The 23,740-nt window shown below is 48.4% G+C and overlaps 2 protein-coding genes across 3 annotated transcripts in view; one reads left to right on the top strand and one right to left on the bottom strand.

The window, feature by feature from the left end:
* Nucleotides 1–9,545, bottom strand: part of KIF5A (kinesin family member 5A) — a 32,947-nt gene extending 23,402 nt beyond the window's left edge. The window contains exon 1 of one of the 2 annotated variants that reach the window (XM_057556294.1): nucleotides 9,410–9,545. Coding sequence is in view for 1 of the 2 variants with exons in the window: in XM_007179678.3 (XP_007179740.1) it covers nucleotides 5,912–6,040 (129 nt within the window). In the remaining variant the exon portion in view is untranslated. Of the gene's footprint in view, nucleotides 1–5,911; nucleotides 6,363–9,409 lie in introns of those variants that run through there. The other variant, XM_007179678.3, reaches the window with a different exon arrangement.
* On the top strand, nucleotides 8,871–23,654 carry DCTN2 (dynactin subunit 2). Its single transcript, XM_007179677.3, has 14 exons — nucleotides 8,871–9,057; nucleotides 9,956–10,024; nucleotides 18,238–18,334; nucleotides 18,489–18,550; nucleotides 18,883–18,981; nucleotides 19,995–20,155; nucleotides 20,343–20,493; nucleotides 20,849–20,914; nucleotides 21,130–21,168; nucleotides 21,343–21,420; nucleotides 21,510–21,581; nucleotides 21,818–21,920; nucleotides 22,037–22,128; nucleotides 23,206–23,654. Exons 1-14 carry the CDS (start codon nucleotides 9,022–9,024, stop codon nucleotides 23,290–23,292), a joined length of 1,212 nt encoding a protein of 403 aa, XP_007179739.2. The 5' UTR covers nucleotides 8,871–9,021; the 3' UTR covers nucleotides 23,293–23,654.
* The last annotated feature ends 86 nt before the right edge of the window (nucleotides 23,655–23,740 follow it).

A 23,740-nucleotide genomic window follows, 5' to 3' on the forward strand; every position in this document is an offset into this window, starting at 1 on the left:
GTAAAAAAAAAGTGCATGCATGTATATATGTATTTGCTTGTAAATGTATGATATTCTTTTAGAAGGATCCACAAGAAACTGGCAATAAGGCTGCCTTCTGAAAGGGGAACTGGGTGGCTAGGAAAGAGGAGTAGGAAGGAGGCTTACTTTTCATTGTATATCTTTTTATATCATTTGAATTTTGTCACATGTGCATGTAAGACATTAAAAAATTAACTTAGTTTTTTTAATAAATAAAATTATGTAAAATATTTAATGATGGTGAAATAGTCATGATATTTTGTTGGTGAAAAAATAGGTTACTAAACAATATAATTTATGATACACTTTTATTAAAATTATTATATGTATATATGCAGGAAAAAACTACTGGAAACAAATACATCAAATTGTTAACAGTATTTTTTTGGGGGGGTGGGATTTTGAGTGAGTTTTAGTTTCTTCTATGTGCTTTTCTTTGTTTTTAACTTTGTCAACAATTAAAATATATTAGTGTTGTAATCAGATTATGATTATGTTTAGAATTATTAAAGAAAAATCTACCTTGTTTTTTTTAAGGTTTGAGTGAGTTTATGAATTATTCATAGGACTTTTGTGAATTTTTCACCCTTTTTATCTATACCGTTCGTCATTACACTTCATTACAAAGCATAAAATTCTTATTACACAGAATAAGATCATACAGTGTTACAATAAACAGATTTTAAGTGGCCTTGACGCCTCTCCTTCTAAGTGGTAATATCTTTCTTTCATTTTGTTTTATTCTATAATTGAACCTTGATTCTTGAATTGTAATCTAACTCAATATTTCTCCCATCCAGTGGCCAAGAAATAGAAACAAACAAAACATGTCCATCTCAGGCCAGTGACTCTCACCTCTTCTCCACCAATGATGTCTATCCGTGCTTCTTGAAGCCAGGCATGCAGCCAAAGGGGATTAAATATAACTCTCAAGCCAGCCTCGCCCCTCCCTTCTTCCCTTCTGGGAACGTGGGGATTAACTCTCTCTCTCTCTAACACTCCCAGTTACAGGATTCCAGAGGGTGCTGTGGACGCAATGAAATGGAGGGCGCTCTCCAAGTGCTGAAGGCAATTATTGCCCGAGGAACTCCTTTTCCTCAGCCTAGGCTGGGAGGAAGGAAGAGACCAGAGAGGGAGGAAGGGTGGCATTCTTGGAACCATGAGGATAATAAATATCCAAGAGCTAAAAATGGGTGCACTTAGTAATCTCGTGAGCAGAGAAAGCCATGGATACAATTCTAGGGTTTCTGGGAAGGCCTTCTACCACTTCCCTACTCTCGGTTGAGCCCTTGAGTTCCAAATCTAGTTCATTTCTTAAGATTTTTATATCTGTTGAAGTACAAATGTCTTTTAATTTTCTATTGATTACAGCCATGGTGAATTCGTTTTGTCAGATCTTTTTATGAGAATAACTAGACCAGTGGTTTTCCACTTTTTCCACTTCTAGACTACTCACATGGGAAGCATCACCATTATTTACATCTTTCATGACACATATTTATTCCAAGTCAGACTGTAGTACATTGTGGGGGATTTCTTATCAGAATCTGGGGAAGTGTACGTACAGTTAGCAAAAGCCATTTCTGATGCCCCCTCCCAGGACTCTGCCCAGGCCACTTTTCAGCCTGGATCACCATGTAGACCAAGTGTTTCCTGAAGGCAGGGATTCCCTCTAAATCCCCAACATCAAGAAAAGTCCCTGGCCCACAGGATGCTCTTCGTAAATATTTGTTGAAGAAATACAGATATTGATGGAAGAAGAGAGCAAGAAGATACTAGGGACCTGGATGTTTGGATGAAACAACCAGTAAGAGGGGAAAATGTTAACCACTGCCCAGTTGTGTCAAAGGCTAGCTTGTGGGGAGACAGCACATATAAAATGATAATAACATCTAACTCTTATTGGGAGTTTATTATGTGCCTGTCACTGTGCTAAGCAGTTTATATGCATTATCTCATTTAATGCTCACATCAATCGTAGGAAATAGGTACTATTATTATTACATTTTATAGATGCAAAAACTGAGGTTCAGAGAGGTAAGGTAGCTTTCCCAAAGTCAAACAGCTGAGAAATGGTAGAGCAAGGTTTCAAATCCAAGCAATCTGATTCCAGACCCACACTGCCTAAGTGATCCCAGAACAGACGTGCCAACACTGCGTCAGAGCCTTGTCGTGGCTTTTCCTTCCCCTCCCCGAGCCGCCCCCCTCCATGTGGGCATTTCTCCAAATGTTTCTGGACAGAGCTAAAGCCCTCCTTCACTTCCTTTTGGCAACCTCAACCCCTTTTTCAGAAGAATGCAGTTCACCCACCCATCCTCTCCAAGGAGCCTCCCTCACCATCTCTACCTCCAGGTAATAATCCAAGACTCTGTGACTCAGTACAGCGTCAGGGACTAGAAGACTGTTAGGTTAGAAACACTCAGGGAGACCCTCCACCTTCGAGGAATGCCTCTGAGCTCCACTATGTCTCCACCCACAGCAGTCTAAGCGCTCCTCAGTGCCTATTCCAGAGGGCTTCTCTTCAGAGTCCCCCAACCCAGGACTCTGTTCTCCTCTGACCCACTCCAAGCTTCCTTGTCTCCTGTCCAGCTGTGTTTCCCAGCACTTTCTGGAGTTTTCCACTGTGTGTGCTGACTAAAGCTAATGGGAGGGCCTAAGATCAGGGGTCCAAAGACGACCAACATTTCCAACCTTTGCTAAACCACTTGGTAGAGGCTGAACTTCAGAGCACCAGGACTGATTTCCATAGTGACACCCCTGGGGATTGTTGCCATGGTAATGCTGGAGAGATACTGGCCACAGTGAACATTACCTCCCCTCTCCATTTTCCTTTACAGACTCGCCCAAGGCTAAGGGGAGACTACTCCCTCTCTTCTGACATCAAAGGAATCCTGAGCCACCTCAAACAATACTGACCCTGTTCCAATAATCCTGCAGGTCCCAACCTGGCTTTTCCAAACGAGGTACTTGGCGACCCTGCTTTTCTGCCTCTGTAAGAACCCACTTAACCATCAGGAGACCTAAGGGAGGTAGAATGTGGTAAATACTTGAATGAGGGAGGGAGGGAGGGAAGGGGAGAGACAGAGGAAGTTGGGGGGGGGGGGCGGAGAGGCTATGTGTTTCCCTACTGTCATCCCTTCCGTGTCTGGTATAGATGCAACAGCTCAGACAGCAGGCACTCTACCCACCAAGACCAAGGCAGAGAGACACTTAAATGGGTCCACTTAAAAAGTCACAGTGGATTCTGAGTGACCCAAAGAGCAAAACAAGGTACATAGCACACACAGACAGTCACCCAGACACCCTTCTACTATGACTCAGGTCATTAACTTGGGCAAAGCTCCATCCCCCAGATTCCTGGGAGAAGTCATGGGGGGGCGGTGTGGATAAGGCTCACAGAGCTGTCTTCCCAGCTTATTCTCCTACATTTTGCCAAGCAGAAAAAGCCCACAAACATTAGGGACTCGGTAGCCCAGAGCTAGCCGCAGTGCAGAGAGGAGAGCTGTCAGAGAAAGGAGCAGGGGTTGGGCTTGGAGAGATTAGCCTCTCCCACCTTCATCCTTCCCTCACCTTCCCAGACATCCTGAAGCAGCTTGCTCCATGAATTCCTTAGTTTCCCACACACTGGTCCCCAAAGGGAGCTAGAGGAAGAGAGAAGAAAGGGAATGGGAGATCTCTTTCCCTTGTTGGGACCCTCAAGGCACTCCTCAAAATCACTTCTCCTATAGCCCTCATCCTCTGGAATGAGGAATGAATAGAAAGGCTGGGAAGGCCAGCTCCAAGGATGCTGCCTGAGACAAAATGACCCCCCATAAGCACTTATCTTGGCAGGAGAGATTGACAGGAAGGGCTAGGGCAAGGAAAGATGCAGAGCGAGACAAAGGTACAGCCCTGCAAATATCAGGCAAAACAGATAAGGAAGGAACAGCTGTGGAGTAAGATAGAATCTGAATTAGCAGGGGGCCCTGGGCCTCTCTTCATCTCTCCTCCCTCCCCACATGCACCATGTCTCTCCTATTTAGCTGGGCAAATTGGACAGATCAACACAACTCCTTCTCCCAACATCACCCCATGCCCTGCGCCCACCATGCCAGGATGGATGGCCCAGAGAGCCTAAAGGAGTTGGTTCAGATTTACCTAAAAAACCTAGAGCAAGGAAGCTAGGCTTTTGTGGATTTGCTCCTCCATAACTACCTTTCTCCTATTTCTCAGCCTTTATGTCTCAAGGGGCCCTCAAGCTCTAACTCTCACAGCTAACGCCCACTGTCCAGACTATTCAGAAAAGAGGCCCCGAGGGTTGATCCAGGCATTATTTTAGCCTGGCCAGACTGACCAGATTGCAAGGTCTAACATCCCTGAGACAAAGAGAAGCAGGGGCCCTCTCAATGTGGCAAACACACACATACATAAGCACACACACAGTGCGAAAGCACCCATTTGAGTCCATAGTGTGGGTGAGAGAGCCTGGTGACGGACTAGGGCCCTTAGGGACAGGACATGTAAGCAAGTCTCTTCCTAAGGCATGTTTACTCAAAGTCCCAATCTCACTGATTCAGAAGGCCCAGGCTCCCTCCCCTTTTTTCCTTCATTCCTTTAACAAGCATGCCCTGTGACAAGCACTGTGGATCAAAGACACTTAAGAAGTGCCCCTGACCTTGAGGATGGTCCTTATATGGGCCCCTCCCTTCTCAAACTGGCTACAGTTTCCTGGCCCAGCACCCCTTAAGCCCTACTCCCTATTGGACTCAACCCCAGATCTTTTCACCCCATAGCCTGACAGTCCCAACCAATCTAGGAAAGGAGGGGTAGGTGAGGAATTCCCTAGGAATTCCTTTGGGGCCATCACAGATAAAAGTCCAGAACAGAAAACCGTGGAGGCAATGTGATACAGAAGGAAAGACGTGAGCTTTGGAGTCACAGATTTAGGTTCAGATCTGTGAATTAACAGTGTGACCTTGAGAAAGTCATTCAACTTCTTTGGGCCTCAATTTCCTCATCTATAAAGTGGAAATATTAATACCTTCTTCAGAGTGTTGTTTTGAAGATTAAATAATATATGTAGAGTAACAAGCACACAGTAAATACTAGTTCTCCTTCTTAATAAGGTCTCTTCCATGGGTAGGGGCTGTCATGATGAGGTAGAGGAGATGGCTTGCTACTTTTTATTGGATCATCAAGAGAAAGGATGAATACGCAACTACTTGTTAGGATCTCAGGGTTTGGTTATTTTTATTTGTTAGGGTGAGTTGGGGGGTCTGAAATCCTCTTCCTACTGTACCTGGGAGGGAAAGGCAGACATTTCCTTAGGACCCAGAGGCTCCCCCACCAAACTGGGTGTGGCACCAACATATTTCTTTCTCTGAAAACCCTTCATCAGACCTGTGCCCTCCCCCCAAGTCCAGGCTGTAACTACTTCAGGGAATGATGGAGGCCTTGATCCTAGAGTCCACTCTCATTTATACCTCCGCGAGACCCTGGACTGCCCACCTCTCATCTAGCCCATCCACTAGTCTCCCCCTTCCTGGGAGGTGGGGGTAGAGATCTGAGCCAATAACAAAGGGAAGATGCGCTTTCCTTCGGGAAGAAGGAAAACATCAGAAAAACATGGGACTGGCTCTAGGGGTGGGGACGCTGCAGAGAGCAGCAAAGGGGAATCCGGTCCCCTGATCACGGGAAAGTAGCCCCCTCTCGCTCTGCAGAGACTCGGCCGCCGGCCTGGCCAGGCCACACCCAGGCATCCTGATGCAGGGAGAGGAGGGGCTGCGGCGAAAAGGATGGAGGATGAGCGGTGGAGAGAGGGCGCAGAGACAGGCAGGGGCTGAGGCTCGGCAGGGGAAAAGATTCAGCCTCCCGCCCCCTCTCCGAAATTCCCTCCAGGGGCGGCACTCACCCCAATAACGACGCTGTCGTCCCCTTGGAAAATGGGGATGAACTTGTCCCCCCGCAGAATCTCGGCCTGGTTTAGGGGCCGAAATCGGCAGAGCACCTTGATGCTACATTCGTTGTTGGTCTCGGCCATGGTGGTCGTCGGCGTGGGGCTGGGGCACTTCTTCTGCTGCAGGGGTCGTATGTGCTCCGGGGGAGAGGGGCTCAGCTGAGGCCCTGGCGGAGGACAGGTGCTCGGTCTCTGGGGCTCAGAAAGGCGCGGCGGGCGCCTGGACGAAGGCTGGGGAACAGGGCCGAGGCGAGCTTCCTCGCTCCTGCGGCACCAGGATGCAGACGACCTGGGTGTCTGGTCCTCTCTCGGCGCTCTGCCTCTCCGCCCCTCGCGCTGCAGCGCGGCGCTGCGGGCCTGGGCGGGGCGGCGATGGAGGAGCGGGGCGGGGCTTCCCTCGCGGGGGGCTGCCACTCCGCGGCGCCCACTGCCGAACCGCGGCACCTCTGCTCTTTTCTCGCCTCCTCTCCCCACCCCTAACCCTCGGAGATTATCTGGTCCTCACCCCTTCCCCACCCCAGTCACTCACTGCGTCCCACCCCCTGCATCCCAGACCCGTCTGTCCCTCGCTCGGACTCCACCCCCCTGGAAGGGCTGAGGGATCCGAGGTGGGCCTGTCTACTGTCCGGGGAAGAGAGTCAATTGTGCTTACACCTCCTTTATTCCAAGGCATCCTTCACCCCCATCACAATCCTCTCTCCAAATTGGGAGCACACCTCTCCTCACAACCCTCGCAAAGATTCCCAGCCCACTCAGCCTTCAAGGGCAGCTGCCTGTACCCCTATGGAGGTGGGTGTCCAGGTCCCATTTTTTCAGAGAGGAGGGTCAAAGGAGGTCTGGCTCTTCCCTTCCTCTTCTACAACCAAAGGTGCACTCTACTCTCTCCCCAACATACACAATAGATCCCCAGTTGGAAGGAAGAAAAATTCCTATTCTGGCCTATCAGAATTCAAAAGCAGGTAAAATTCTCATTTTTGCCTCATAGGTTGGGGCTAGGATGGAGGTGGGAAAGAGTAATTTTGCAAGAGAAAGGGAGTCAGAAAGCAGTGATGGAGGGGTGATGATGGCGATGGCGGTGGGTAAGGCCAGAGGGGCTTTGAGAAAGGACCTCTAGAGCAGACATCTGCATTTGGGCTTCAGGCAGGTTTAGACACCTACGTGAGTGTGTTTCCTGTCTCAGTACTGTTGGACAGAGTCCCAAAACCCCAGCCCCTTTCTCAGGCCCTTCTTCTGTTTCTCTTCCTTCCCTGGGGGAAAAAAAAAAAAAAGAGCCAAGGCTAGAGATTCTGTGTCCTTCCTCCCCTCAGGTCAGACTCCTGCTGCAGCCCCTGGACAGAACCACCTAGAAACTGGCCAGATTGATTTTTCTCCACGTCACAGGGCCTCTGCTGGCCAACAGAGTTAGACTGCAGGAGTTGAGGCTCTAGGCCAAGGGGAGGAGCAGGGTGATGGGAGAAGAAGGGAGGAGGGGATGGAGGTTCTGCCTAGCAATTGCCTGGTAAGTGTCTAGGGTCACTTAGATACTATGAGGCAAGGAGGAGAGAAAGATGGCCTGGCCAGACAAGACCTAACCACTTGGAAGGCAGCTGAAGGGGTCTCCAAGTTGGACATATACCCCTAACTCACCTTGAATCTTAAGGAAACTGAAGGAAAAGGGTTCAGCATAAGAAGCTGGATGGGAAGGCAGTAGGACTATGGAGAAAGAGGCTTGGGGAGGAGCCAGGAGAGGACACATAGAATGACAATGAGTTCCTATAAACTCAGAAATATAGGCATCTCTTCAGTCACTTGGTCTGGCACTATTTCTAATTGTTGCAGCATCCTGCAAGCTCAGGAAATAGCCCAACCTCAGGCGCCCAAGGGTTCCAGGATGGCATCCTTAGTGAAGGAGTTTCAAAGTGCTAGTCCATAGAGGGTCACTGGTCAGAGAAAAAAGTTCATGTGTATGCATCCCTCCCCCCAAAAACCACCACACAATGTGGAATGTGGTAAGTTTTTTAATAAAGCTGGATTTGTTGTTTCAAAGGACTGTCTTTTATTCTGAGAGTACTGTATGTCCTTCCATACTTTTCTACTAAGTAATGATGGTAATAGTTGAGAAGGTTTTCTTTTTTTTTTTTTAATGTACTTACTTGGCAAAATAAAAAGGTAGCAATACTATGCCTATCTTCAAAAAGGTTTTTTGTTGTTTTAATTGTATTGAACTGTGAAATTCAAAAGTCTGAAAACCATTAGTGAAGGGATTAAGAGCACAGAAGGTATTCAGACAGACATGGTGCTACCAAGTGCCTATTCTATTTGAGGTAGAATTGCCAGATTTGAAAAACAAAAACAGGAAGCCCAGTTAAATTTGAATTTCAGATGAAACACTAATAATTTGTGTGTTAGTATGTCCCATACCGTATGGTACTTATACTGAAAAGACTATTAGTTGTTTATCCGAAATTCACATTTAACTAGGTGCTCTGTATTTTACCTGACAGCCCTAACCTGAGAAGTTTACTTAACTTTCTCATTCCTAACATGACTAAATCTTTACTAAATTTTACTTGTTGTTATTGTTGTTTCGAAGCCCTGGCTGTGCCATAGCATGCCTAGTTGTGTTATTTTTACCTAGTTATTTAATTTCTGGGAGTCCAAATTTATTCATCTGAAAAACAGGAATTATAAAAGCTCTTTCACAGACTCGACGTAAAAACGAAAGAAAATAAGTCGTACGAAGTAACTCCCAAGGCGCGTTATTGTCCCTCACCCGCCCAAGCCGGATCGTCCAAGACTACATATCCCACAATCCTAGGCGGATCTTCCCCGCCATTACGTCATTCCCAGGTCTCGTTCTCGCCAATCTCTGTCACTCCAGGGGTGTGGTAGCGGGTTGTTCTCGCGACTTTTGCTTCACCCTTCCCCTGTACTACTCCTGTCGCGAGACTTCCTACTCCTCCGCCTCCTCCGCCGCTCCCTTTGCGGCCGCCTTATCCTGGACCCGGACCCAGCCTCTCCCCTACCCGAACACCGGCCCCGGCTCCACCGAGGCCCCGGTCCCCCAACCCCGCCTCGCCGCCGCCATGGCGGACCCTAAATACGCCGACCTTCCCGGCATTGTGAGTACACGGCCGGCCCTGGCTCCCCAAGACCGCGCCCCCGACCTCCTAAGGACCCCCAACAGACAGCAACCCGTCACCCTTCCCGCCTGAAACCCCTCCCCCGCCCCGAGGGCTCCCGCCGCTAGCTCCCCGACCGGCCGCTGCACCCTCCGGACTCCTTCGACCCGACTGGGCCGGGCCGTGGGACGGCCTACAAGGCCCCTTTCCGGCAGTCGCCGGTTTCTCGGCTCAGAAATCATCTCCAGGCACTTACCACTGTGCTCGAATGCTTCTACCATCCGTGTCAACACCACCCGTGTCTCCCCAAATCTTCCCATGAGCCCCCCACCCCCTCCCGAGACACACATACCAGACCATTTGGTGATGGCCTTCACCCTGGCAAGAGTGAAGAGGTTACCGTGACAGAACCCCTCTTGTGCCAGATGGAGAGCTGTGTCCTCTGGGGAACCTCCTGCCCAAACCCCCGCACAGGCCGGCATGTACCCTCCCTTTGTGCTGCCCTGCCTGCATTTTCGGGGTGGGGGTTGGGATAGGACCTTGGGTACTAAGGTCCTGAGTCACTCTCAGCCCTTGTGCCAGGGTAGTGTGTACAGGGCCTAATGATAGCTCTTCTCCTCCTTCTGACATGAGTGCCGAGGACCCGCCCCCCTTCAGGTTCAGGGTAACATCTTTGTCATCACTTAACATTCACCATCAACCATCAGGTGTCCCCACTGTTATCCCCACTCCTCTGAGACATGGGAACTGACAGGCGGTTCACGGGGCAGGTGAAAGAAGGGGCAGAATCCTGGCGTCACAGCCTGCTTTCTCTGTTAACTTGTTCAAATGGAGTGGGGTCAGGGGTGTTGGTGGATGCTGGGTAGTGAGGTTGGGTGGTCACTACTTCTACCTGCAGGCCAGGAACGAGCCAGATGTTTATGAAACCAGCGACCTGCCTGAGGATGATCAAGCGGAGTTTGATGCGGTAAGACTGTGTGCTGCCTCAGGACTCCTCTGGACTCTGGCCTCTCTCCCCCAGGCAGGCCCTTTCCCTTTTCTGGCGAGCCACAGCAATAAGCGGGTATGCCAACCCAGCCTGGGTGGTATGTAGGTCGCAGGGCTTGCAAATGAGCAATGCCAGGAAGGAGAGTCAGGTCAGTGGAATTACAGCTAAGAGGACTGGTACTTGGGCCTTTTAAATAAAATTGAAATATCTTAAAACAGGTTGGGGGCTAGTGACTTAGTTAGGGCCCTGGGTGCTAGTCCATGGTAATGAATCATGAATCCTGAGCACTTACAAACTGCTTGAGGTTAAGACCTAGGCCTTCTACTTCATAAAATATATTGCTCAGTACATGTTTGTTAGTATGCTAACAAGAGCTAGACTTTGAAGTATAGAGGAATACTCTTTTATGTGAATATACAGTATCCATTGGCCAAGGAGCAGGAAAATGAATTCGAGATTTTGGAAAGATAAGGAACCTGGTTGGAGCAAAACAAATTTGAGGAAACACATAAATCTTTCATATCAGCAGAGGAGAGGCCCTGGTAGCACTTTCAGATTCAAGAAGAACTCAAGAGGAAGGAATTAGCTATGGACACATTTTAACCATAAGGGAAACCACTTAGCATTATTTATTGAATGTGTTCATTCTCTGTTGATTTTTGTGCAATGCAGAGGAAGAAATGTCCCTGCCCTCAAAAACCACCCAGACTAATGGGGGAGTTAGGATACATGTAGGAAACATGAAAGAAAAAATTGAGTGAATGAAATCAACATAGTAAAAATTCTATATGTAAGTGCCAAGGGGAGCAAAGATCTGTTAGCATGTCTTATAGGATGTGTTTTAGGTTCTGTAATTTCCAAGGAGAGCTGGGCTAGGGTCACATTGATGGTGTGAGATCTCAATAAAGTTGTGACCAAGAGTCCTGTGGGAACAGGCTAAGTATGTATGTCTGTAAGTCCTGTGGCTATGTCTGTGGGGCTGGTTAGTTCTGGAGAATGCTGGTGGCTGGCTTATAATGTATGGCTTGGCGTACTCACTTATTCCTTATTTGATTTCCCCCATGTGGAAGTGGTTCCTACTTTGTGGGGAACACCTTCCCTGCCCCCTCTCAGAGTGGTGTGTTCCTTGTTGCTTCTGTACTTGCTGGCATGTCAGTTTGTCCCCCAAACTTGAGTATCTGGAGATAATGCGGATGTTGTCATTGCTCAGGACCTAGGTGTGGACCTGTCACTCTAAGAGGTATCTTATTAGGGAGCAGTCTCTGACCTCAAAGGGCAGGAGTATGTATACCGAGGACTCCATTCTACTACCATAGTTCAGAGACTGTTCAACTCTGGCCTAGGCCTCTGCCTATAAAATATCAAGCCTTCATGGTGAGATAATGAGTGTAACTTTGTCCCTTTGTTGCTGGCTGTGATACAGACTGGTAATATCATAGCAGTCCCCTTTCCAAACGAAAAAATACATTGTAATTTTCCTTTTGAAGTTATGGGCTATCTCTTAATAAAAACATGACCCTCATCCCAGGCATGGAAGAGCTGAATGTGCAGCCCTGATTGGCTGTTTCTCCCTGCTGAGCCTGAGCAGCCTATTTTAGTAGCATCTAGTGGGGTGGCTGATGGGGAGAGCACACCGTAAGTGTTCATTTCCTGCAGCATGTAGCCCAGGATGCCAGTATAGAAGTATATAGGAACTGGATGGTAAATACAAGAGGAGCTAAGTTGCCTCCATCACCTAAGGCTCAGCTAAATGACTCTCCATCACTAGGGAGGAGTAAATGGGGTGGGGAGACCTTCAGCTACTTCAGGAGCCCTGGCGGGAGTGGGAGAGGCCTGAGATGTTTCCTGATGTCAGCTAATGTCTCTGGCCCCTGCATGTCCCTGTGGGCCTTAGGAGGGCAGCTTTCAGGAAGTCAGCTGAGTAATGGTTCTGCCACTGCTCTCAATACTGACGTATATGTGCAACTTGAGGAGCAGTGGGTTGTACTTAGACAATCCAGAAACCTCATTTCTGTGAGGCCTGGATTCTCACTAGCAGCCTGTCCCCTTCTCACTTACCTTCCCAAGATCTAGTACAGGTGACAGTGCATATCACCACTATTGTGGCTGAACCATGAGATTTCAATCACCTTCTTCACTCCTGGCAAGAGCATGTTCTGCCTTAGTTTCCAGATTATTTTCAACTTTAATTTTGTTAGTTTTTGAATTAGGTAATATATGCATGTAGAACAGAAAGTGTCTCTTCCCACTGCTGCCTGCCACTGCTTAGTTCCATTCCCTGGAGACAACCAATATGACCGGCTTCGTATGGAACCTTGCAGGGCGGTCTCCAGATTTTTATTTAAAGAAATAGTCAAGGGGTATTGACCCTCACTGTCTTTTCACTTCCTTTCTCATTGCTCCACTGTGGAAGAAATTGGGCTGCTGAAGGAAATAATATCCTATAATAGTCCCTAAAGATTGTAATTGCTAGTTTAACTTAAACATAAAAGTTTGCGATTCCCATAGTGGGGAGGATGGGGGAGGAAAGTAGTAGAAGGTTTTATTTTTGGTAAACATGATCCTGATTTTCCTGCTATCCCTTCAAAACAATTTTAGCAGGAACTAAAGTATTCTAAAGTGAATGGGCCAGAAAACCACACAGTCTAGCTCTTTTCCTCCTCTATCTAGGAGGATCCCCTCTGCATTTCAGACACTCCTGGGTTGATTGGGGTGATGGGCTTTTTGGAAACTTTTCTTAAAATGTCTTGTCAGGAAAGCTAATTCCCAATTGGAATTTCTTGCCCCCTGGGCCCACAGCCTACCTTTGGGTCTTTGAGGCATTCTGTTCATGGCTTTTGAAATGCCGGAACAAGGGGAGTAAATTTAGAAAACTCACCAGAAATAGGATTTAGTTCCTCCCTTTATGCTGTAACTGTCCCTGATGTATGTGAAAGGGAAAAAGTGACCTAGCCTTAGTTTGGTGGGTCTGTGGCAGAGGCTTCAGTTCTCCAAAGGGTAGATAATGCTGAAAACTCCACCAGCCTGAGATGTGAAATAGTAGGTTCTTTTCCTTACAGTTTGGGATATCACAGAGTATGCTTGATTGTGTTCATTGACTATTGGCGCACTTGAACTTATCTGAGTTTTTCCTAATGCTTCCCCCATCCTCCCTCCTCACCACCTTGCCTGGACACTAGTTTGCACAAGTAAGACCATTCGATGCTTCTTCTCTGCATGTTTTTTTCATTTGCCATCTCGCATGCAATGCTCTGTCACTGTGCTATTGTTGCAGCTAATCGTTTTAAATTCTAATGCATCTCTAGCTGGGTCACTAAGGGGCCTGCTGGCCTCATGGTTAAAGATCCTTAATCAAGGTTTAGAAGCACAACTATGATTCATGGATCATTGTCTCTTCCCCTTGTGAGGTGTGCAGAATACAACTGTCCAATGGAGGATGGGATAGAAACATGGAGACTAAGAATGCTTCTGGACATGAGGCATTTAAGAGCTGGAGTTGGAAGGGGGTTGCCTTTCTCGTCCGCAGACTGAAATGGAGTTAAGAGAAAGGGAGTGACTTTTAACCATTCTGGGCAAGGGTGGAGAACAAGGGGGACAGCAACAGTCCTCACTTCTTGGCTGTATGTGGATTGTACCTGGTAAAAACCTCATTTTAATATTCCCCTATGCTAAGCCTTTAGAGAAAGGTAAATGGGATAGGAAGGGGGTGTTATATGCATTTTTAGGGTACTAGCTTGGGTTCTTTATGCTTTCGTGAGTCTTTCTGTTTCTGTACCCCTCCTTTAGAAATGGTTGGATGGTCAGCACTATGTTGGTCCATCCTGGACAGTTTTATTCTACAGCACTATCCATCTTCCTTGTCATCATGGTTCCAAAGTGCCCCTGGCTGCGGTGTTGGCACAGAGCCTGACAGGCTCAGAGAGCAGCAGTGACCTCTTCCCGTGTCTGATCTGGAACCTCAGGTCTTGCCCTCTGAGGCATAGCCACTTAGCCAAACAACCCTGGGGCATCTGGGAGGTTATTAGTGAGAGGGACTCGGAGTCCTGTACCAGGTAAACTGGTACCTGGGATCAGGGCACTTAGAATTTTCTAATCAAGTTGGCTGGTGTAATAGGTTCCCATGGTGACTATTACTACTCCAGGTTACAGAAATTATCCCTAAAATCTCATTTCCCAACCCACGCATAGGTCAGACCTGGAGGTGGTATATACTATTTACAAACAAATATACCACTTTTTCTTTTTTTGATTTTCTTTCCTCCCCCATTCTGCTTGTGCCTCATGATTTGAACTTGAACTTGAACTTATGGCCCATTGTCTTCTCTTTTTCCTTGAGTTTTTCTCAAGCTGGTTTTAGCTTGGTGAGGCAAGTAAGAGAAAGGTATAGTGTGTGTGCCTCCCCTTGTGTGTTTGCATGTGTGCACCTGTGAGTGCTTACACCCACTCTGCAGAGACATCCCAGCCTAGACCACAGGACCTGGATCCACCTCTACCCTGAGCTGAAAGAGGAGTCTCGGCTGGGCTGGACTCTGGCATGAGACAGGGGAATGGCGAGGTTGAAGTTCAGATGTATCTAGCTGAAATCTCTGGGGCAGGATGCAGTTGTTTTTGTCCCATCATGTGTTTTCATATACATTTAACCATCCTCGACTTCCCACACTTCTGTCTACCCATCAGTAGAGTTCCTGGAAAGGCAGTGTATACAGCTGGATTTCCTCTCCTGGCAGTTCTTTACCGGTCTTGCCTGGAAGTGGAGCCTTGTCTACGTGGCCTGGACTAAAATACAGCCTCTTTGAGATACTCTCACCTTTCCCCCTTGTGTACCCTCCAACCCCTGTGAACCTTGTGAACAGAGGGTTGAAGAAATATGTTCTGCACATGTCTGGTAGCTGTGAATCTTGGTGTCTTTTGGACTTTTTGTGCTAGCACATCATGGCAGAATTGCTCTGGATCCCTTAGAGCTGTAGGGTGAGTTCCCAACCACTCAAGATGGATGTAAACACACCAGACTACACGAGGGACCGGGATTTGCCCTGCCTCTCCTCTGGCAACAGAGAATGAGGATGGGGCTTCAATTAGGTACTTCGTATTTCCTTAAACTCACCATCTGTACCTGACATATTTTGTTCTGCTTAACATAAAGTCATATCAAACCACCCACATGAGCACCCTCATTATGACTGATTCTGCCATCCAGATGCCTAATTCTTCAAAACTAGAGAAACTGAGAGAGAAGAAGACTTGAGCCATGACTCCCCCTTGAGAATCATGGACCTTCAATCAGCTACAGGTTCTCAGAATATCTTTACAGCCTCTGCTTCACATTCTGCCATTTCTACAGCTTCCCCTCCATCTCAGCCTTCTCTCCCCCCACTTTCCTCTTCCATGCCACCAGCTTGCAACATCTAACTACTTGTTCTCAGATGATCCTGAATTACTGCTGTTAATGGCAAAGCTTCATGACATCCTCACCACCAGAGAGGAAAGGTCCCAAGCTCTTCTTTCTCTTGGGGTATGTGGTGACCCCAGCTGAAATTTCTTGGCCCCGAAATTTTGCTAGGCTCCCCTGGGCCCTGTGGTGCAGTATGTTTGAAGACTATCATGTAGTGCATGTGACAATTTGCTAATAACAATTTTGTCTTTTTTTTCCCTCCCTCACCCCCATTTCCCCACTCCCTTTCCGTTTAACTCTTTTGATTTTCTCACCTCTGGGGAAACCACAAGGAGCTGGTAAGAAGCCTGACCTTTCATGTGCTTTTTAACGGGGTGTGCTATGATGGGCAGTTGTTTCTCTGTCCTTTTATCTCTACTAGATCTTTTGTCCCTCCATTCAGCCCCAGCCCTAGCTGACCTTTTCCCATCTCACGAATCACTGTAATGACACTACCTCCAGCCCATGCGCCCAGATCTCCGAGTCACTGGCGGAGTAGGTGCCACCAGAGGGCTAAAGTATGCTGTCGACCTGAGTCTCCGGGGCCACACCCTCGGAGAGGCTCCGAGAGGATGCCAGCGTCGGGCAGCCCTTCTGACTCAGGACGTGCTCCTGCAGCAGGAATAGTGAGATGAAAGCACTGACCATCCCTGCTACCCTCCCAGAACCTCTGAGACTCATGCTCTGTTTGTTGACCCTTTCTTATTCCACACCTTCCCTATTTAGGAAAGTAAATAAGAAAGTAGGTTCTCATCTGCATAGTGCCTGGCTTATAATAAGGGCTTAACAAAATGGTAGCTGTGATTAATTTCTTTCCTTGGTCTGTAGGCTATGCCTCCCAAAGAGGTGTTTTTTTCTACCTCATTGGCCTTGATCAGGGCACTCACAGGAGGAGAGGCATATTCTTGAGGGGGAACTTGAGAGAGGGTGATATTCTTTCCTGAACATGAGTCCTTCTCAGACAAACACTTTTTAGAGGCCAGAGACCACACAATTATTTGGCCAGTGTGTGCTCTGGCCATAACATTTCAGAGAAAATGAAGGAGAGAATAATTTGGGACTCAGTTGTCTCTTCCCCTAGGCACTTGCATATGGGACATTGAACCCTTTTATTTTCCCTTAATCTTTAGCTCTTGCCCCTCTGCCTAGCACTTCCCTGAAGAAGAGGTAAAGGTCGAAGTTGATATTTTCTCCTTACCCCCCTCCTCCCTTATTTATAAAGCTGCCACTCACACTGGTTCCTTCTGTAACAGCAGAGCAGAGATGAAGGACGGAGCTTGTGTCTGCTGCTCTTTCTCCATGTCTCTCCATCATAACCGCTCCCCCACCAATCAACCCCTACTACACACACGCAGACAGAGACTCTCAGTCGTGGATACATATTAGAATGACCTGGGTAGCTTTTAAACTGGCCTACTACCCTGGCCCTACCCCAGAACAATTAAATCAGAATCTACAGAGGTGAACCCAGGCCTCTCCCCCCCCCCCCCCCTTTTCTAAGTGATTCTGTTGTGCAGCCAGGGTTGAGAATCATTGCTCTGGCTAAAGGAAGGAAGACTCTCTTTGCCTTCCTCCTGTGGAAGGTGGAGATGTCCACCCCAACAGAAGAGGATTCCTGGCCTCCTTCCGCTTCCTTCAGTAACGTAATGAGACCTGTCGGACTGCTGACAACTGAAGGAGAGACATGCAGTCTGGAGGGCGTGGTCTTGGTGTAGTTATTAGAATCTACAGCTAATAGATATCTAGTAAGGAGGGAACCTTTCTGCCTCAATTTCTAGGGTGAAATCTCTTCCACTTTCTTTACCATGTCCCCTCTTTATGGAAGAGCTTCAGTGCTTGAGAAACAGCAGAGGGGTCAGGGAGAAGAGGCAGGTACTGCAGCTTCTCCGAAAAGATCCTGGGCTATCTCCATTTCAGGACTTACACGTGGCCTTTGCCCATGGGTACTCTTGGCAAACAGATACAGCTTATGCTTGTTGCTTCTAAGATGTCCCCTAAAAAATAATACAGCAAGGAACTTCCCTGGCACTCCAGTGGTTAAGACTCCACGCTTCCAATGCAGGGGACGTGGGTTCGATCCCTGGTTGGGGAACTAAGATCCCATGTGCCGCGCGGCGCAGCCAAAAAATTAAAAAGCATTTGCCTCTTCTCTGTATCCCCTGAATTCCCTGACTTCACGGCAGCCTGGAAACAAGGCTTCTGGTCAGGCCTTCTGCCAACCTTCCCTTTGTATCTAAGAGCTGGTATCTTCCCTTCAGCAGCTATGAAAGTCCTGATATTCACTCTCAGAGTTTGTAGCTTGATTGTCTCCTCTTTCCCTCCAGCAAGGATGGGAAGTTAGCTTGAAAATAGACTTCCTCAGCAGCAAGGAAATTTACTTTTAGGAGGGGGAGGTTAAAAGAAGTCAAGTTGATTTCTTGCCCTGAATGCATGGTGTGTGCCAGATAACTGGGAGGGCCCAGTTGGATTGGGGAAGGGGAGGGGATAGGGAGGCTTATGTACAGAATGGGCGGGGAGGTTATGCTGCCTCTGTTCCCAGTTGAATCAGGGTGTTAATATTTATACAACTGAGACTCCAAATTTACCAGGAAGCTTTCATTTCCTAGGTTGAACCTGGGTCTGTAGCTTGGAATGGAGCCGCCCTTCTTTCCCCTTGGGAAAGTATGGCCCAGTCTCCCAATGGTTTGGGGATTTTGTGGGGCCGGGGAAGTTTGAGGGTGGGAATGAGTCTGCCCCTGGTCTGAACTACCTGTTCCTGCAGGAGGAGCTGACGAGTACAAGTGTGGAGCACATCATTGTCAATCCCAATGCTGCCTATGACAAGTTCAAAGACAAGAGAGTGGGAACAAAGGGACTTGGTGAGACCCGGTTGGAAATTGGATGGGGAAGCCTGACCTCAGGCCTTATTGACTTTTGTTTTGGGCTGTCTTATGGAAGCCCTCACAGTCATCTGAGACCATGACTGCCGTGGGTCTTGATCAGGCCCTCAATTCCATCTTCTTTTCTTGGCAGATTTCTCAGATCGAATTGGAAAAACCAAAAGAACGGGATATGAATCTGGAGAATATGAGATGGTTTGTTGTGTGTGTGTTGATGGGAATGGTGCAGCAGTCCTATCCAGTGGGCATTTAAGAGAGAGATCAAGGGACATAGTTGGGATTCCAAGTTTCTCTCTGGTTGGGGGCCCTGAGGAACCCAGCAGGATGCAGTTGAGGATGCTTTGTCCCCCTGCTGTTTGCTCTGGAGAGTCTCCAGGCCTCCAGCTATCTCCAGTTCTCCTGTAGTAGGATGATGTGGATTCTGAGTTGGGTATGATACACTTACAAACTAGGCCTGGGGTTTGGACAAATTCTTGAGGTTCCCTCTACTGGGAGGTGTAACATCACCATCTGTGCTTGCTCTCTAGCTTGGAGAGGGTCTGGGAGTGAAGGAGACACCCCAGCAAAAGTACCAGAGACTGCTGCATGAGGTCCAAGAGCTGACGACTGAAGTTGAGAAAATCAAGGTAACTATAAACTCTCTTCTCCCCTCTCTGCTATGACTTACATAGCAGAGGAAGACCTCCCAGCAGGAGGAGAAAGCTTCCCTAAGCTCCTGGATAAGGGGGCTGAGGTTTTCAGAGTTTAGAAATGCACATGGGGCTTCCCTGGTGGCGCAGTGGTTGAGAATCTGCCTGCTAATGCAGGAGACACGGGTTCGAGCCCTGGTCTGGGAAGATCCCACATGCCACGGAGCAGCTGGGCCCGTGAGCCACAGCTGCTGAGCCTGCGTGTCTGGAGCCTGTGCCCCGCAACGGGAGGGGCCGCGATAGTGAAAGGCCCGCGCACCGCGATGAAGAGCGGTCCCCGCACCGCGATGAAGAGTGGCCCCCACTTGCCGCAACTAGAGAAAGCCCTCGCACGAACCGAAGACCCAGCACAGCCAAAAATAAATAAATAAATAAATAAATAAAATTAAAAAAAAAAAAAAAAAAAAGAAATGCACATGAATTTATATTCAGTGCTATAGGTGGGTAAGGACCATCCCAGTGACTTTCAGCCGCAGCTATTTTTTTTTTTTTATAAATGTATTTTTATTTATTTATTTTTGGCCGCATTGGGTCTTTGTTGCTGCACACAGGCTTCCTCTAGTTGCAGCAAGCGGGGGCTACTCTTCGTTGCAGTGCGCAGGCTTCTCATTGCGGTGGCTTCTCTTTGTTTCGGAGCACGGGCTCTAGGCAGCCAGGCTTCAGTAGTTGTGGCACACGGGCTCAGTAGTTGTGGCACACGGGCTCAGTAGTTGTGGCTCGCGGTCTCTAGAGCACAGGCTCAGTAGTTGTGACGCATGGGCTTAGTTGCTCCGCGACATGTGGGATCTTCCTGGACCAGGGCTCGAACCTGGATCCCCTGCATTGGCAGGCGGTTTCTTAACCACTGCACCACCAGGGAAGTCCTCAGCCACAGCTATTTTTAAGGGTCTTGATCTATTTTTTTTCCTTGACTCACTCTTGCCACCCCTGTCTGTTTGTTTTCATACCAGACAACAGTGAAGGAGTCAGCCACTGAGGAGAAGCTGACCCCCGTGGTGCTGGCTAAACAGCTGGCAGCCCTGAAGCAGCAGCTGGTTGCTTCCCATCTGGAGAAGCTGCTGGGACCAGATGCCGCAATCAACCTTACTGACCCTGATGGAGCTCTGGCTAAGTAGGTGCCAGACTTCGTTGGGAAATCATTGGTGACTGGGGTGTAGAGGGACTCAGCCAGGTACTGACAGGGATACGAAGGGGAGAAGTGGCCTAGCTGTTCCTTAATGCTGTGAGGCAGAAATGAGAGTGACTGGGCTGACCCACATCCTTCAAGTCATGATACTATTTCTGGTTTCCTGACCCAGGCGCCTACTGCTGCAGCTGGAAGCAACAAAGAACAGCAAAGGGACTGGTTCAGGGGGAAAGACCACCAGTGGGACACCCCCAGATAGCAGCCTTGTCACTTATGAACTACATTCTCGGCCTGAGCAGGACAAGTTCTCTCAAGCTGCCAAAGTATGTGTGGATGTATGTGTGTATGTATGTATGTATGTAATGTTGGTTGAGGGGCCAGGGGAGATGTGGCTCTAGAGACTTTCCTGCCTGCCTCCAAGGGATCACATCTGGGGAGAGGGTGCTGGGAATGCTTGATTCCTCTTGATGTCTCATTCTCCGTGTTTGCCTCACCATCTGCTTTCAGTGAAGACTTTAAGATTGTGACTAGGGATGTGTTCCAGGGAAAGAAGTCCCTTGGCAGAGCGGTGGGGAGAGGGTAGGGGAGTGGTAAGCAGACAAGCAAAGAGCAGGATCTTACCTCCCACTGCAGCAGCAGGGAGGTGGATGGCAAATCTCCCCTCCTTCCTCCCCCTAGGTGGCAGAACTCGAGAAGCGCCTGGCAGAGCTGGAAGCAGCTGTATGCTGTGATCAGGATGCTCAGGTCAGGTGCTCTCCTATACTTAGTCCAACCCACATATCCTGCACCCTGAGCCCTGAGGTCCACAGCATTCCACAGAATCCTGGGAGGAGTCAGGAAAGGGCTCCAGTTACAGGATCAGCCAGGGGTTGCCCGCTAGAACCAGAAAGGATGGGAGAAGGTGGTAACCACATGGAGAGATAAGAACCACTGACTTCTTCCCTCCTTTTCCCCATCAGAATCCCCTTTCTGCAGGTCTGCAGGGAGCCTGCCTTATGGTGAGTGTAAAAGGAACTGGAGTGTTTGGATTACAGAGGGGATATCGGGATTGGGTTTGCTTGGAACATTGGTTTTGGATCTGTAGCTATTTATTACCTCCAGTGGAATATGGGGTGGCCTTTTCTAGTCTGATTCTTCCCCTTCATGAAGCTTGTCCTAATCCCCGCCCCCAGGAGACTGTAGAGCTGTTGCAAGCAAAGGTGAGCGCCCTGGACCTTGCAGTTCTGGACCAAGTGGAGGCTCGTCTACAGGTATTAAGTGGGGGGCAAATTGGATTACAGGTAGCTTGGGACTCTGGAAGCCCTAGATGCCCTATCAACCTTAAAATCTGTGCTTTCAGAGTGTCCTGGGAAAAGTGAATGAGATTGCCAAGCATAAAGCTTCTGTAGAGGATGCAGATGCACAAAGCAAGGTCAGGAAGTTACCTTTCCTCCATCTTCATACCCTTTCCTGCTCCCTTATGTACTCTTCTGGTGGTTAAGAGCAAAGCATGAGAGCACTGAATCCTCAGGTCCCTGTCTTCATAAGCTCTTAATAGCTGAGAAAAGGCAGTGCTTCCCTCTTGCCCCCCCAAGTTGACCTTTCCCACCCTAGTGAAGTGGTCAGTGTGTACTTCGCTGAAGGTTGGCCACTGTCTTGTCCCTCCAGGTGCACCAGCTGTATGAAACCATACAGCGCTGGAGCCCCCTCGCCTCCACCCTTCCTGAGCTGGTGCAGAGACTTGTCACCATCAGGCAGCTGCATGAACAAGGTGGGAGGCCAGCTGCCAGGGGTGCTAAGAGGAATTAGAAAGTGGGCAGCTTTTGTTCCCTTCCCTCTGGTCTTGGATTCTAACGCCACACATACCGTTCTGACCTTCTTTCATAGCCGTGCAGTTTGGTCAGCTTCTGACACACTTGGATACCACACAGCAGATGATCGCTTGTTCCCTCAAGGACAGCGCCACCCTCTTGACCCAGGTGTGTGCCCCTTTATTGGTCGGCTACTTCCCTTCCCCAGCACACACAGGCTAGGTTCTCCAGCTTCATCTCCATAGGGTTCTGCCTTAGCCCATTTGGTGGCATGGTGGTATGGCAGGGGCTTGGTTTGAGTCTCCGTACTGTTTCTGAATGGTTGTGGGACATTTGACAACTTATTTAATCTATGAACCTCCATCTTACCATCTGGAAAATTATACCTGTCTCAGAGTTGTATGGATTAGGTGAAATAATGAGTGAATTGTTAAGAGTTCAGTAAACCTCAGTTTTTCCTGTAAAACCTACCCCTTCACTCTGTAGTCACAGCTTAGTTTTACCCTCCCTGGGTCCTCAACCAAGACGCTCCTGAGCACAGCATGTTGGATGGAACATGGGCTTTGAAGTCAGGAGCTGGGCTCCCACCTGCTTCTGCCACTTCCTTCCTGATGCTGGGCAGTGAGCCTCGCCTCTTCCTTCATTCTCTTAGCAGTGCCCAGCACATGGCGAGTCCTCGGCTTCTGTTGGGGGCACTGGTCTCAGAGCTGGGAGAAGCACTAAAGTTGTCTTGTATCACAGGACCATCAGGATAAATTAAAGTGCTTGGTATATGTTCTTCCTCCAGAGCAGTTTTCTAAAACTGGACCTGTGAAACCCTCATGTCAACAAAGTCTAACTTGTTTCTCATTACATAAAACAGATAGAAGAGCTGTTCTGGTTAAAGTCAGGACGGGAATTCTTAGGAAGCCTGCGTGCTTGGCAGACCCTGTGCTAGGTCCATAGTATTCCAGGGTAGCCTGGAAACTGGTGCAATAACCTTCCCGCTCTGGGGCCCATCAACTTGTTTCCATTTCTTTTTTCTTTTTTTTAATTTGGCCACGCCGCACGGCTTGTGGGATCTTAGTTCCCCAACCAGGGATCAAACCAGGGCCCCGGCAGTGAAAGTGCTGAGTCCTAATCACTGGACCACCAGGGAATTCCCCTCCATTTCTTTTTTGTCTTCTGTAAGAGAATTTCTTCAGGTCCTCATTCAGGTAAGCACCCGAACCTGACAAAGAGTAAAACAGCTCTGTCACTTTCTAGGTGCAGACAACGATGCGTGAAAACCTATCCACAGTTGAGCGGAACTTTGCCAACATTGATGAACGGATGAAGAAACTGGGAAAGTGAGCACCTTTGGGAGATGGAGAACAGGGGTATTCCCTACCCCTTTGAACTCCGTTAACACCTTACACAGGGTTTCCCCTTAATCATAACTCTCACATCCCATCTGACACTGGGGGCAAGGGGTTCTTCTTGCATGTGGGGCTTACACCCCTCCTCTGAAGAGTAGTGGAACCTGGGGGATATTAGATGGTGGTCTCCTCTCAGGCCACGGGGATGAGGATGTGGGTCCAGCCACATGCCAGCTCCTGTCCAATACTGCTTTGCCTGGTGTGGGGAAGGATTGGATCCTGTCCTCCAGCACAGCTTCTGTGACTGATTGTAATACTGTACAACTGTTTCTGACCATTAAATGCTGTTGTACTCTGTGTGGCCTCTGCTGTTTCCTGGGGAAGAGGCAGCACTAGGGAGATAGACATTCACATTGTAATAGACAGTCTAAGCCACTCTCTAC

This window comes from Balaenoptera acutorostrata, chromosome 11 (assembly GCF_949987535.1).
Source record: "Balaenoptera acutorostrata chromosome 11, mBalAcu1.1, whole genome shotgun sequence".
NCBI lineage: Eukaryota > Metazoa > Chordata > Mammalia > Artiodactyla > Balaenopteridae > Balaenoptera > Balaenoptera acutorostrata.

Coding starts and splice junctions, on each gene's coding strand:
- DCTN2 (XM_007179677.3), top strand. CDS start 9,022: ATGGCGGACCCTAAATACGCCGACCTTCCCGGCATT. Junction 21,582..21,817: donor ATGCAGATGCACAAAGCAAG/GTCAGGAAGTTA, acceptor TTGTCCCTCCAG/GTGCACCAGCTGTATGAAAC. Junction 22,129..23,205: donor GCGCCACCCTCTTGACCCAG/GTGTGTGCCCCT, acceptor GTCACTTTCTAG/GTGCAGACAACGATGCGTGA.